Source organism: Taeniopygia guttata, chromosome 2, assembly GCF_048771995.1.
Source record: "Taeniopygia guttata chromosome 2, bTaeGut7.mat, whole genome shotgun sequence".
Classification (NCBI taxonomy): domain Eukaryota; kingdom Metazoa; phylum Chordata; class Aves; order Passeriformes; family Estrildidae; genus Taeniopygia; species Taeniopygia guttata.
The window spans coordinates 92,844,815-92,858,503 of record NC_133026.1 but is presented as its reverse complement, the minus strand read 5'-3'; the positions used below and the strand labels follow the sequence as shown (position 1 = coordinate 92,858,503).

Below are 13,689 nucleotides of genomic sequence, written 5' to 3'. Positions count from 1 at the left end.
TTGGTGTAGTGGAAGTCATCCCTGCCCATGACAGGGTAGTTGGAACCATGTGATCTTTAGAGTCCTTTCCAACCCAGGCCATTCTATGATTCTAGATAATGAAAATACTTAAGATCTGCCATAGTTTTGAGCAAAATACAAAATCTTCATTCAGAAAATCTCAACTAAAGAGAAATAAATTTGGATGTGAAAAAAAAATTTATACTTTCTCCTGCAAGTTCTAGCATCTCCCCTTGGCTGCATCGATTATGGTAGCTCAGTGCTTTAAAAAGTTGTGTCAAAAATTCCACCAAAGGATATTCATGGAATTTTTTTTCTACCACTTTCGTTTAGGTGCACAAGACATTACTCAAGTCATGACTTCACAGGGTATTGTGTCATCTACAAATGGACAACATGAGATAATGTTGACCATAAATAATTCCAGTTTGAGTCAAGTTCTAGCTCATGCTTCAGGATCTACTACTGCAACCTCATCAGGAAGTCCTCAAGAAATCACTCTTACAATATCTGGTTTGTGTTTTTAAAAATCTTTAATGATGCCAGATGTCTATTTCATAGAGTACCTATACACTAGCATATGAGGATTTTCAAAGGCCACAGTTTTCCCATGGCATATTTTTCTTATATTCATCAGCTTTAAAAGATACTCCCCAAATTCACATTTGAAACCCAAACACGTTTGCCTTGAGAACACATTAGATTGGTTCACTGTTTTATTCATAGCCTCAGTTAACAGCTGGATTTTTACATATTGGTCAAGTTGGTGCTTTGAATCTAAAGAAGTAAGATCCATATTTGTCTAAATATTACTAATCTCAGGTATTTCTGTACATGTTAGTATCTGGATTTTTATAATCACATCTGTATTAAAAATGTGTCAAACTGCTACATAAAAATCTGCATGTGTAGAAGTTAACTTTATGTTTTGGTTGTATTTTCTACTTATTTTATGATCTATTGTAAGAACAGTAGCAGAATAATGTTGAGACTATTCCAGTTACAGTAGGAGTTATTTCTATTCAGGCCAAGATCTTATTCAGCATAATTCTGGAAGCACTGATCTGAACACTGGCTTAAGGCTGACAGCACCAACCATCAGTCAGACCACAGGTGCTACACTAACTATAAGCAATGACCAGCTTCTTTCTCAGGGCCCTTCACTAAATGCTCCAGGTATGCATACAATGTTTTTTCTAAACAAATAATATTTTGTTTAAAAAGTAAATACTAGAATTAAATGATACAATCTTGTGTGTCATGATTCAGGAACTTTGAGTGTTTTATGTGTTGTCTCACAAGCTTTAAATTGTTATGTCAGTTTAAATGAACTTTATTCCACACTGTAGGAAAAAAATGAAAACAAGAAGGCACGTCTTAAATTAGTACTTTGAGGCAGTTAAAGGAGTATTAAAAGATTATATCTATAAAGTGGAGGACGAGAAAATCTGATGCCTTCACTGCAGAAGTGATAAAATACCAAATTTGTTCTAGTACTCAAATGTTGAGATTTTATGTTTATGAATTTCGACCTATATATGTTTGTATATGCACATGACCACCTGTGAGTGCAATACTGTGTTCATGAAGCTACACTTAAATGTAATTTTTCTAATTTTATCATCTGACTGATAACTGTAGGTTCTTGATTAGCAGTTCTAACTGATTTTGTTGATTCCACAATAGAAAATCCTAGCAAAGGGAAGCAGAAATTACTAAGTTCACTTAAAATAAATTTGTAGTTTAGTGTTTATGTATGTAACAGATTTTCTTTTTTTACCATTTTGCATGTGTTCCAGAACTTAATACAACAGGGGGAGCAAACCTTCCTCCAGCAACACCCATATCTCAGTCTGCAGTTTCTGCACAGAATTTGGTGATGTCTTCATCTGGAGTTGGAGGAGATGGTAGTGTCACTTTGACTCTTGCTGACACTCAGGGAATGTTGTCAGGTGGTCTTGATGCAGTTACACTTAATATCACTTCACAGGTAAGAGGCTTTTCTGAACTGACAGATAAATTTATCTTGCTGTCTTACAGAACATAATTTCTTTTGCTTAGAATATAATTTTGTCTTGCAAATACATAATATTTGATATTTTAGTTAATTTTCCTTCTCTCTGCCAACCATATGAGTTTGGCATCTAGAAAAGCGAACTCTTGGAACAGAAGTGCTGATAAATTTTGCAAGGTTGTTTGTTTTTTTAAATTAACAGATGGATTCTACTATTTCAAACATGGTTTGAGATAAGCTTTTGGTGTTAGGCTATGTACTTCATTGTTGTAATTCAGTAATATAGCTTAGTACTCCCTAATATATTATTTCATTTGGTAAATTTTTCTTTTCCTACTTGTGAATGGGAGAGTTGAACAGCAGTTGTGACAGTTCTTTTCACAGCAAGTAACAGGACAGAATTTAATTGACTATCTTTAATTACAGGAGGCATTGTAAGAAATTTTATAAACATGGTGCTGTATGGACTATAATCTCTCCAGTAACATTACTATTAGTTTCATTTATAGCATAACTTAAGAATTTTGTGTTGTCATCAAGACGAATAGAATCTACAGAATGGGGAGATAAGAAAATAATATTAAAAGACTACAGAATGCAAAGGTTGTTTAGTTGACATTTCAAGGTAGATTTTACATCTAAAAACTTGGGCTCTTTCTTCTATTTTCTTGGCTTAACAAGGTTTAAATTGATTTTTATTTACTTTTTGACTTCAATTAGTATGTAAGTGTATACAAATTAAATACTATTTATCTTGCATATGCTGTGATTAAAACTGGTGAAGCAAAATTATATGCTTTCCTCTGCAGTTTTGCTGTGGGGAAGAGAAGAAAAGCTTTCTTAAATAATTATTATGATATGTTTGTGATTTCTGGTATCAGAGAGTAACAAAGCAGAACATGGTTTCATTTCAGGCCTTGTAATAATTTCAGTGATAACATTTGGCAATGTTGCTGTTTATGGATAAGATCCTGTGCCTCCTATTAAGACAAGCATAAATAAAATTGAAACACTGAAGAATAATAATGGCTGTGCAAACACTGTTTATGCTGCAAGAAATTATGGTGAATAGACAGGTAGTATGTAAAAGAGCTGTGTTTCCCTGGGAAATTGAAAAGTCATTAAGAGTAGTGTAAAAACAGAAGGAGTAAGATATTAGTAATCATATATCCTAAGTAGTGATTTTGTATCATGATTTCATGGGGTTTGGAAGTATGTTTAATCAAGAGATTTAAATAAAGGAAGATACCATGGGAAGGCCATGCAGGAGAGCAGAATACAGGGGATAAAGAAAGGCAACTGGGAGGCTAAAACATTTAGCATTTCATTCAAGGCTGGAAAAAATTAATCGGAACTGAATCTAGTCTTGCAAACTTCCAGCTGTTGTTACCCTTAAATGGTTAGATATAAATTTCAAGGAGAAAAGGAAGGAAAACTGTTGCATTTGTTCAGATAGGGTTCTGAAATGTTTCTAAAGAAAACAGAAAAGTAGTGTTTTGGTGTGAAAACGTGTATTACTCCAGTCAACTATTTAAATACAGCTTTTTAAATATAGTTACTCTTTTTCTGTGCTCCCTCCTCTGACAGGGTCAGCAGTTCCCTGCTATACTCACAGATACCAGTCTTGCTAGCCAAAGCGCATCAGCATCACAGCAAGTAATACTGGTGAGCCATACACCCCATTCAGCACCTGCAAACTCTGATGAAATAACATACCAGGTAGATACTCTGTATTTCTGTATCTTTTGTGGTAGAGGACTTTTATTTAATCAGAATACTGGAACAATGTCTTTTTCTCTTGAATCATCAAGGCTGATGTCATTCCCAAACAAGAGTTTTGGGAACAGGTTCTCTGTGACTTCCTAGTCACGCAGATTCCATTTTAAGTTTTGAATTAAAAACCACTTTCATATATATATATATATATATATATATATATATATATATATATATATACATGCACACAAGGAAAAATGTAATTAATAATGTGTTTCTTTCTACAAATCAATAATAATGTGCTCAACGCAGACTGCTCCAAAGATTTCCAAGTAAGTTGGTATTTAGATAATAAAAATAGATAAATTTTGGAGCTGTGGGGAAAAGTAGCACCTGTTGTTTCCATCCTCTTTGTGTATACAAGTTGTTTCAGTGATGGTGCAACATGAAGTCTTCGCAACTTTTTGCACCTTTGAATCACAATAGAAACTCCTACATAAGTAATACAGTTTTGGTATTAGATAACATGGTTCAGAATTATTTTCTTGAAGGCAGAATGAATGTTGTCAACTGGTGTGGTAGGGTAAGCCCTAAAATAGGAGAAATGAGAGATAAATGGTGATTTGATTTGTTGCTTTCTCTGTTGCTGTACTTAGGATTCCTCTGTATCTATAAAGTTGAATTTGGTATTAAAAAGGAATTTGGTCTTGAATTACTTGAAGAAAATAGTTTTTCCAGGCAGTTCTCACAAATTAAAGCAATAATACAGCACACCACCATACAATTCTATCAATTTTTCGTTGTGTTTCAGTACTTCTGGAGGTAGACCTTTACTTCCTTATGAAAATAGAATCCCCAATAAAGAAGTTAAACAAATAGAAAATATTCTTCTTTTCTACAGAATCAGAGATAACTTTTTTCCTGCCTGGAATGCTTTTGGCTTTGAATTTTATTTGGTGGCAAATTGAGGATCATTGGAGTTGTTCAGGAGTATAAAACTGAATGTAGAAAAAAACGGATACACACATATTCTATTTATGATGTGTTAAGTCAATTTGATCATAGTTACTAATGTTGTTTTCTTAAAATACATACATGTGTCATTCTTTAGAGCAATGAAATACCAAGTTCATAATTACATATAACTGACTTCTTTTGTGTCTGTATGTTACTTGCAGATGCTCTCCAAAAATTTGTCATGTTGAGATAGATTTTAAAAAATATACCAATGTGAATGTGCTTATGAAATTACCTGATAGTGTATTTGTAAATTGTTACAGGTGACAGAAGTTTCCCCTAATGTGACTAAAAGCAGTCAAGCAGAAAAAGAAACTCGTGGGCACCAGTGTTTTGAGTGTAGCCAAACCTTTTATTCTGTCACCATGCTGACGCACCACTGCAAAGAGGTTCATGGCAAGGAGCGAATACACGTTTGCCACATCTGCAATAAGGCCTTTAAGAGGGCAACACATCTCAAGGTATTTGGTAATAACAGTTGATTGTTCTCTTAACTCCTTTTGTTTTGGACTTTCTGTGATATTAACAAAAGGTACCTATTAGCCCTTTGTTTTTGCTTTCCCTTTACAGTGTGAGAGGTGTGCATCTGAGAGAGAGGGAGTCTAAGTGATAATGTATGCACAGATAGAGAACTCTCTTCTGGAGCATGGAGAGGATTTTAATGCATATATTGACTACAGAATGAAAAATGTTAATGCCTGTCATGCAAGTATTAGTGTCAGGCAAAGATTTCACTCACTTTATTTGTATATGAATATCATTAGTGCTAATCCTCATCTCCAGATAATCTTTTGGTATCTCAGGAAGTTACCTGCTTTACAGTCTTACCATTTCATTTGTCAACACTCTTTCATGTGAGTACAAGTGATAGAGGAAACATTTGTTTTAAAATGTCTTTATATTATTGCTGTTGTCTAGTGATGTTTTTTCTAGATTATGAACAATCTAATACTTACAAGTCTTTTGAAAAAATCAGTGGTGTATCTAAGTTCTTAATTGGATTATAGAATGTTCTTGTTAGGAATACTGAGCTGTACTAGACAAGTGCTTTTTTCAGGCCAGTATCTTACCTCTGAGAGATATTTAAAGGAAGTAATTTGAAGAAGAGCTTTAAGAAAAGAGTAAACATATAAGTTGCCCAGAATTTTGCCAGCTTCCCAGAATTTATAGTAAGACATTTTTGGAGCCAAAGGCAATGTATTTATATTATTTATATTATCTTTATATTATTTTTATATTTATCTTAGCTTTGAGGAGAGCTCTTCAATAGATTTCCTTTCACTTTGATATAATATTTTAATGACATATACTCTCTTTGTGAAGTTCACCCTCTTGGAATGATCATGTCTGTCAACTACATTATTAGAAACTATAAAGTGTTGTTGTGAAACTCTTAACCTCTGAGTTAGAAGAAATTTTCCAGGAAAAAACCCAAAGGAGTCGTGATACTTGTTAATGATAACAAACTCCAAAAATCAGTCTCTTCAGTTTGTTTTCTTAAAACTGGGCCCAGGTTAAAGATATGACAAGATAGCTTCTTGCCCTAGTATGTCCCTTGGATTATTATTCATAAGTAATTTTTCAGGAAGGCAGTGATCAAAATTGCAGTAAGAAGTTCAGAGGCATTCACAAAACACTTCAGGCCCTTGGGACAATTGTAAAGGGATCAGAAGCACAAGTAATCTCCTCCTCTGTCCTTCCAGTTGCAGGGAGTGGTGTAGGAAGAGCCAGCAGATCAGTAGCTGCCTCTGAGACTGGCATCACCAGCAGAATTTAGGTGTTTTTGATCATGGATTGGTCTACACAACAGCAGGCCTGCTGCAGATGGGCTACACTTATCTCAAAGGGGCAAAAAGATCTTTGCTGAGGAGTTACCAGGGCATGTTGAGAGATATCATCTAACCTACATTTGTAGGGAGGAAGGGATAAAACCAGATTTGCTGGAGATAAGCTTGAGGGCAGCATGCCAGTGTTTTAGGGTTTGTGTGCCAGTGAGGCCCTTCAAGCTCCACCCCAGTGTGCTGAGTTCACTGGAGCGCGTTTGAAATGTCCCTGTGCTGGTGCATGCAGCACCGCAGCCATCTCAGTGGAGGGAGGGGAAATGGTCAGTGACCTGCTACACCACTTAGACATTCACAAGTTGTCTATAGGACTAGATGAGCCCACCCAAGGGTACCAACGGAGCTGTTAGAAGAGCTTGCCAAGCCATTTTCCATCATTTACGATGAGCAGTGCTAGCTAACCAGGGAGGTCCAAGTTGACTGGATCTTAGCACCTGTGATGCCCATCTACAAGGGCTGGAAGTAGGATCTGGGAAACTATGGGCCTTTCAGCCTGATCTAAGTGCCAGGAAAGGTTATGGAACAGCTCAAGTGCCATCACGTGGCACATGCAAGGACAGCCAGGAGATCAGGCTCAGTTAGTATGAGTTTATGAAATGAAGGTCCTGCTTGAGTAACATGATTTCCTGTGACAAAGTGACTTGCTCAGTGGAGGAGAGAAAGGTTGTGGATGTTGTCTACCTGGTCTTTAGCAAAGTCTTAGACACTGTCTCCCACAGCATTCTTCTGGAGAAACTGACTTGGATAGGTTTACTGTTTGCTGGGAAAAAAATGGCTGTATGTACAGGCCCAAAGAATAGTGCTGAATGGAATTACATCCAGCTGATGGCCAGTCACAAGTGGTGTTCTCCAGGGCTCAGTACTGGGCTGGTTCTATTTAATATCTTTATCAATGATCTGGACAAGAGGATTGACTGCATTCTGAGTCATTTTGCAGACAACACCAAATTGGATGGAGTGTTGACCTGCTGGAGGACAGGAAGGCTCTGCAGAGGGATCTGGACAGGCTGGATCAATGGGTTGGGGCCGTTTTGGGAGGTTCAAGACGTCCAAGTGTCAGGTCCTGCTGTTGGGTCATGAAAAATCCCAGGCAGCGCCACAGGCTGGAGGCAGAGTGGCTGGAAAGCTGCTGGTGGAAAAGCAGGAGTGCTGGGAGTGCTGATCGACAGTGGCTGAACAAGAGCCAGGGTGTGCCCAGGTGGCCAAGGAGGCCGATGGCTTCCTGGCCTGTATCAGCAATGGTGTGGCCAGTAGGAGCAGGGCAGGAGTTGTCCTTCTGTACTCAGCACTGGTGAGGCTGCGCCTTGAATCCTGTGCTCAGGTTTGGTCCACTCACCTCAACAAAGACATTGAGGTGCTGGAGTGTGTCCAGAGAAGGGCAACAGAGCTGGTGAAAGGTGAAGAGCACAACTCTTAGGAGGGAAGTTGGGGTTGTTTAGCCTGGAGAAAAGGAGCCCGGGGGGAGGGGGGGAGAAGGGGGGTCACTTAACACTCTGTACAACTACCTGAAAGCAGATTGTGGCCAGGTGGGGGTTGGCCTTTTCTCCTGGGTAATGAGCAATAGGACAAGAGATAATTACCTCAGTTATGTTAGAGGAGGTTTAGATTGGATATCAGGGAAAATTTCTTCACTGAAAAGCTTGTCAGGGACTGGCACAGCCTGTCAAGGGAAGTTGTCGAGTCACCGACTCTGAAGGTGTTTAGAAGATGTATAGATGTGGCAGGCACTATGGACAGTGTCTTAGCAGACATAGTTTAGTGATAGGCTTGTCAGGGCTGTTGAAGGATTGGCTTTGATCTTAAAGGTCTTAAAGGACAGTTTAATTTACCGCTGGACCATCAAGTACTAAAACAAATTCCACCCCTTATCAGAATCTTTTGTTTATCAAGGTGTTAATAGCAGCTTCAGCTGTGAGCAGTCTTTAACAGCAAATTCAAAGATAAATGTTGGGGTTTGGCTAAGGATTTTAGGAAGAGTTCAGTGATCAGTTACTCATGGTTTTCATTTTATACTGATGGAATTCTGGAGATCACCAGAAATATAAAGGGCACTACCAAACTTCAATCTTTTCAGAAAAATCCAGTAAGGTTATCAGTGTTTAGATGCCAGTACTTAACTGTATGTGTATTTTCCAAAGATGTCAGTACCAGAATTTTCACAATTATCCACAAGAAAATCCTCTTTAGAGATCATGTCCAAACACCTCCACCACCCACCCCACCCCCTGTGTTAAGGCTTTTTAGTCTACTGACTCAGTTCCCCTTCTGATGTGGGTTACTGTCCTGTTCTACAGCTTCAGAAAGGGGAACCTTAAGACATGCACAGTGACTAAACTGTCCAGTTTCATATGAATATGTAGTGGAAGTATCTGGAAGTTGATTGTTGATAGTAAATAAGGCACAGACATGATTCCAAGATGAAAGGAAAAGACCTTATTATCTTATTAAAACAATGGAATGAAAAAAACCTTTTACTGCCACACATTCAGAGGTGGTTACAATTAGTTTCAGGAGTGATGGGTTATAAGAGTGGCATACAAATGCCTGAGCCATTTCAAAGAAGGTTTCCTGATCTTATTTTTTAATTAGATAATGCTTGTTTCCTACCCCAAGATAATTACTCTCTGAAAAATATAAGAATTGCACAAATAAAGTTGTAAAATATCACATGAACAATCAGTGAAATACTAACTAGGTCAGTAAAGAGATGATTGCACTTCAGCATGTTGCATTTCCATGAACTATTTTCAAAAGTATATTTATTTTACAGGAAAAGTATAAGAGGTGCACAGATCAGTGGAACAGAATTGCATCACAAACTGTTTCTTCAAAGAAAGTTGGCAGAAAGTTTTACAGGGCTATCTGGATGAAATATTGTTTACATTCAAGTAGAAGATGGGGTGGGAGTTGTTGGGATTTGGAGGTTTGGTTTTTTTGTTTGGGTTTTATGGTGAAAGAAGGAAGCAAATAATTTCAGATAATTTTTATGAAGTAGGTTATAGTATGCTTCCACCATTTCAATGCTTGAGGGGGTAATGAACAAGATAAAATCTAAAGATTTTGTTTATTTCCACCTAAGCAGGGGTTTTAAGATACTTAATTTTTCTCAGAAGACCTTATATTATTTCCCTATAATACTCTATTATTATAAGTACTGTGATAATAATATTCTTCCATGTAACTGTCTCGCTGATTTTCCAGTGTAAACAAATTCTGCAGACACAGTTTGCTTCAGTTCGTGGAGTGAGGAATAGAACTTCATAGACATCAAGAAGGCTTATTGTTTAGGTATAGTAAAGACTAATTAATAGTTTAGTTTGTAATCAAATAGACTAGAAAAGAATATCCACATACATTTTAGAAAGTGGTCAAGTATTTGTAGTACTGTTTCACAGACAGTTCTTGATTAGATTTTTAAAGTTATATATTTTTAAATTTATTTTCTTTTTTAATCTGAAAATTATCTTGGTATTAATAAGTAAATTTAAAATGAAAAAAAAATAGATACAATAAATACTCTACTAAGTTTGAAAAACATCTGGGCCCAGCATCAGTGTATTAAAAACACTGAAATTAGAACTGTTATTGATGCTTCTTCTTGAAGATAAAACATCCTGCTATCTTACCATTAAGAACCTTAATGATTTAATTTTCTGGTGTTTTTTTTCAATTAAGAGTTCACTGTGAAGTGGTTCTATTTGCATCTTGCCATCGTGCAGCTGTGTGTGTGTATGTTGTGATAGTTGCCTCTTTGAGGCCTGTGCAGTTTGACAGTGTTACCAGTTCAGGTGCTGAGGAATGCCCATATATCAGACAAGTAGGGCGATGGATACTGTAGAGGAGAGGATGAAAAAATCCTTTGTTAGTTGACAATGCACAGTTGTCAAAATACCTCTTTGTAGATGAACAGAGCATTTAAGGAACTCTGGTTTGGTTTTCTGTATTTTGTTTTGCTTCAGATAATTAGTAAAGGGACTAATGTATGCCAAAAATGAAAGATACACAGTTATTGATGGAGTTTTTCAGAAGTGTGAAGGCAGATGGTTAGAGAGAGTTGATACACAAAAATAATCTCTCATTTAAAAGGAAAAAAAAAAAAAACAATGCAGGCTTCCATTTTCTTCCAGCTTGTCTGCTGATGACGTAAGATCCTCTGCTTTTGTCTTCAAGGTGTGAATATATTTTTATTTTAAGTACTGAAATATTTTTAAATAGTCTGAAATTTTTTTTTTTCCTGTGCTGGCTTAGGAACACATGCAAACCCATCAGGGTGGACCTTCACTGAGTTCCCAGAAGCCCAGAGTGTTTAAGTGTGATACTTGTGAAAAAGCTTTTGCTAAGCCAAGTCAGCTGGAGAGACACAGTCGCATCCACACAGGTGACACCAGAAATTGTTTTTATCATGAGAGGTTTTCTTATGAATGTCTGGGTGTTATGTTTGGAGCCCTTGCTTATGCTTTTCAGCTAACTGCATTTAAATATGAGCTTAAGCTTAAAAAACCAAATCAATTTCTTACTTCAAATATTTGGAAATTAAAAGGAGGAACAGTAAACTTGAAAATTGATGTGCTTTGCTCAGCTAATCTGTATTGTGGGACTGGCAGTACTGCAGTGATAATGTGAGTGCATGAGCTTGTGTCTAAAAGTTTGTCAGCCTTTGAAACAGATTAATAAAAGCATATTTTAAAGCATTGTTTGAAGTGATTTAAAAACACTGGTATGATCATCCTGAAACATATAGAAGAATGTGCAAATGAGAGGTGTGCTCAGTGGCATTAAACAAGGGATAGGTTTGACTGCTGATGTTGACTGCTGTATGCAGTGCTTCATTGTCACTGAGCTACTTGCACAGGTCATCTGTTTCTAATGCCTGTGCTTCTAATTTGTTGTGTTCTTTTCCACGTATTCCACTTGTATTATTTTCTTCAACAGTTAATCTATAAAAAGTCAATACTGACTTCTCCTAGGGAGCACTCATTTTCTGTGATGTAAGTTTGCTTTTCAGGTTGCAGTTTCTGCCCTGCTGTAAATTGAAGGCTGTACATAGGATGATAGCCCAGCTGCCCTCCCTGTCACCTTCTGTGCCTGACAAACATTCTTCTTAAGAACATGAGTTCTAAATATAGCAGTCAGTTCTCTGAAACAAGTTCTTTCTTTTCCCTGCCACTTCTAACAAGAAAGAGTTGTCATGGCTGCTAAACATAAATAAGACAGTGGAAAGTTGTCTACTGTTGCTACTAAGCTGGAGGGGACCAATGAATTTGGCTGGATGTGCTGTAGAATAAGAAGATTCCCTCAAAAGGGTAACTCTCTCTTAGAGTGAGTCAGTCAGAGTTTTCTCTCTCCCCAGCATCAAGCTGGTTTGTGGTTACTGCATTAGAAAGAACATCCTGGTTCTACTGTAGGTAGGAAAAGAGAAGCAGGAGTTAAAATCCAAGGAGATTAGAATACCCTCAATAATTTGCTTTTAGCAAAACTGACTTAAATAGCACAGACTCTTGAAAAAGTTATTGTCTCCTAGTTTAAGCATTCCATAGAATATGCGGGAAGCAGGAAAGATGGCCAGTTGTCCGTGCTTAGTTTCATTTCATGCTGCTGCCCCATTGTAATACACACAGAGCAGTTCAGGAAGGCTGAGATCAGAGCAGAGTCCCTTTATTGATCTGTTTCTCATAAATCTTCACCATCGTAGGAAGAGTTCTTTCTGGTTTGGAATTACTTGTAATTCACTTGGTAAATCCTTAGATATTTTTGGGTTTCTTGTACTAGGAGGCTCATATGCTAGACTGTAACAGACCTTACTAAATTCATATTTATTTTTGTGTTTCAGCAATGTCAAGCAACAGTAGGTCAATCTATATGGTTGTAATTCTTTCAGAAGAGAATGTTCTTTTAGAAATCACTTGAGACTAAAACAGTGGAAATATGCTGCACAAAAGTATGGATGCATTTACATAAACTATGGAAAGGTTAATCTAAACCTAAACGGACTTCTTTCCATAAAGATACTGTCCTTGTCTGTGAGAAAGTGTTTATGATTTTTATCTTGACTAAATGTTTTTAACCATTTCTAATGGGTAATAGCTACTGAATCAATGGCCAGAAGGAAAACACATTATTTCTCTGAATAGCTCTAAATATCATGTTGTTTAGGATTTATCAGTGAAGAGTGGTTTGCTGAAATGTTGAAATAAGGGGGAAGCAGTTGCTTCCAGCTCTACCGAAAACTGTGTAGTAATCCATTACACCAAAAAGGCTATTCACCTTCACTGAATTTAAAAAATGCAATCAAAAGAATTTCAGGAAGCCTGGATTTCTTTTCAAACTAGTGAAAAAGTTTTTAACAAAAATAGAAAATATCTGTGCTTTAAAGGACCTGTTGATTATCTGAGAAGTTGGATTTGGCAACATAATGGAGAGATATATTGGTCCTGTAAGAAAGAATTTGGAAAAATGTTTTTACTCCTGCTTGTGCTTTATGGTGCTATCTAATAACAAGGAGTATCTTAGAAAGTGCTTTTAGAAGTCCTTAATTACATACAATGTGTTTGTCAGAGGTTGTGGTGTTGAGTGTTGAAGCAAAAGTCTGGTTTTGCAAAGTAAGTATTTTTAAATTTTAAAATTTTTTTAGGTTAATAGGTTCTTGTGTTTATAGTTAGAAATCAGTAGTATTCTGGCAGAATTGGAACAATAAGTCTCTTTTGGTGTGATATGGAATCACTAGTTGGCATAGGAAGCCACAAGATCCATGTAGAATTACCAGGACACTTTTTTGTTAACATATTTTGACTTTTCAGTTTCTTAAAGGCATCAGCTTTGTTAATTCTATACATTGCTTTATCTGCATTACTCTTCATGATGCAAAAAAGTGATGGTTTCCTTGAGTACAGAAAAGTCAAATTGGTAAATTCATTTTTTTTTGTACCTCTGTTAAATAACTTACCTAGGTTATAAATTGGATAGGAAAGATAATATCAGTGATTTAGTACTTATGTAGTTATTCTGACATTTAATTTGAGATTTTTGCTGACAGTGTGGAGCTATAGTGCTGCTTGGAGAAAGTCTTAAGGAAGATGATGATGTGTATTTAATTTCTAGATC

The 13,689-nt window shown here is 36.6% G+C and overlaps 1 protein-coding gene across 11 annotated transcripts in view; it reads left to right on the top strand.

Moving 5' to 3' along the window:
* Positions 1-13,689, top strand: part of ZNF236 (zinc finger protein 236) — a 75,181-nt gene that overhangs the window by 56,167 nt on the left and 5,325 nt on the right. For 8 of the 11 annotated variants that reach the window (XM_030265884.4, XM_030265881.4, XM_030265880.4 and 5 more), the window contains 6 exons: positions 334-513; positions 1,027-1,176; positions 1,800-1,990; positions 3,602-3,733; positions 5,011-5,208; positions 10,837-10,966. In XM_030265884.4, the coding sequence (XP_030121744.4) occupies positions 334-513; positions 1,027-1,176; positions 1,800-1,990; positions 3,602-3,733; positions 5,011-5,208; positions 10,837-10,966 (981 nt within the window). Of the gene's footprint in view, positions 1-333; positions 514-1,026; positions 1,177-1,799; positions 1,991-3,601; positions 3,734-5,010; positions 5,216-9,789; positions 10,090-10,836; positions 10,971-13,689 lie in introns of those variants that run through there. The other 3 variants (XM_030265886.4, XR_012054048.1, XM_041714678.2) reach the window with 3 other exon arrangements.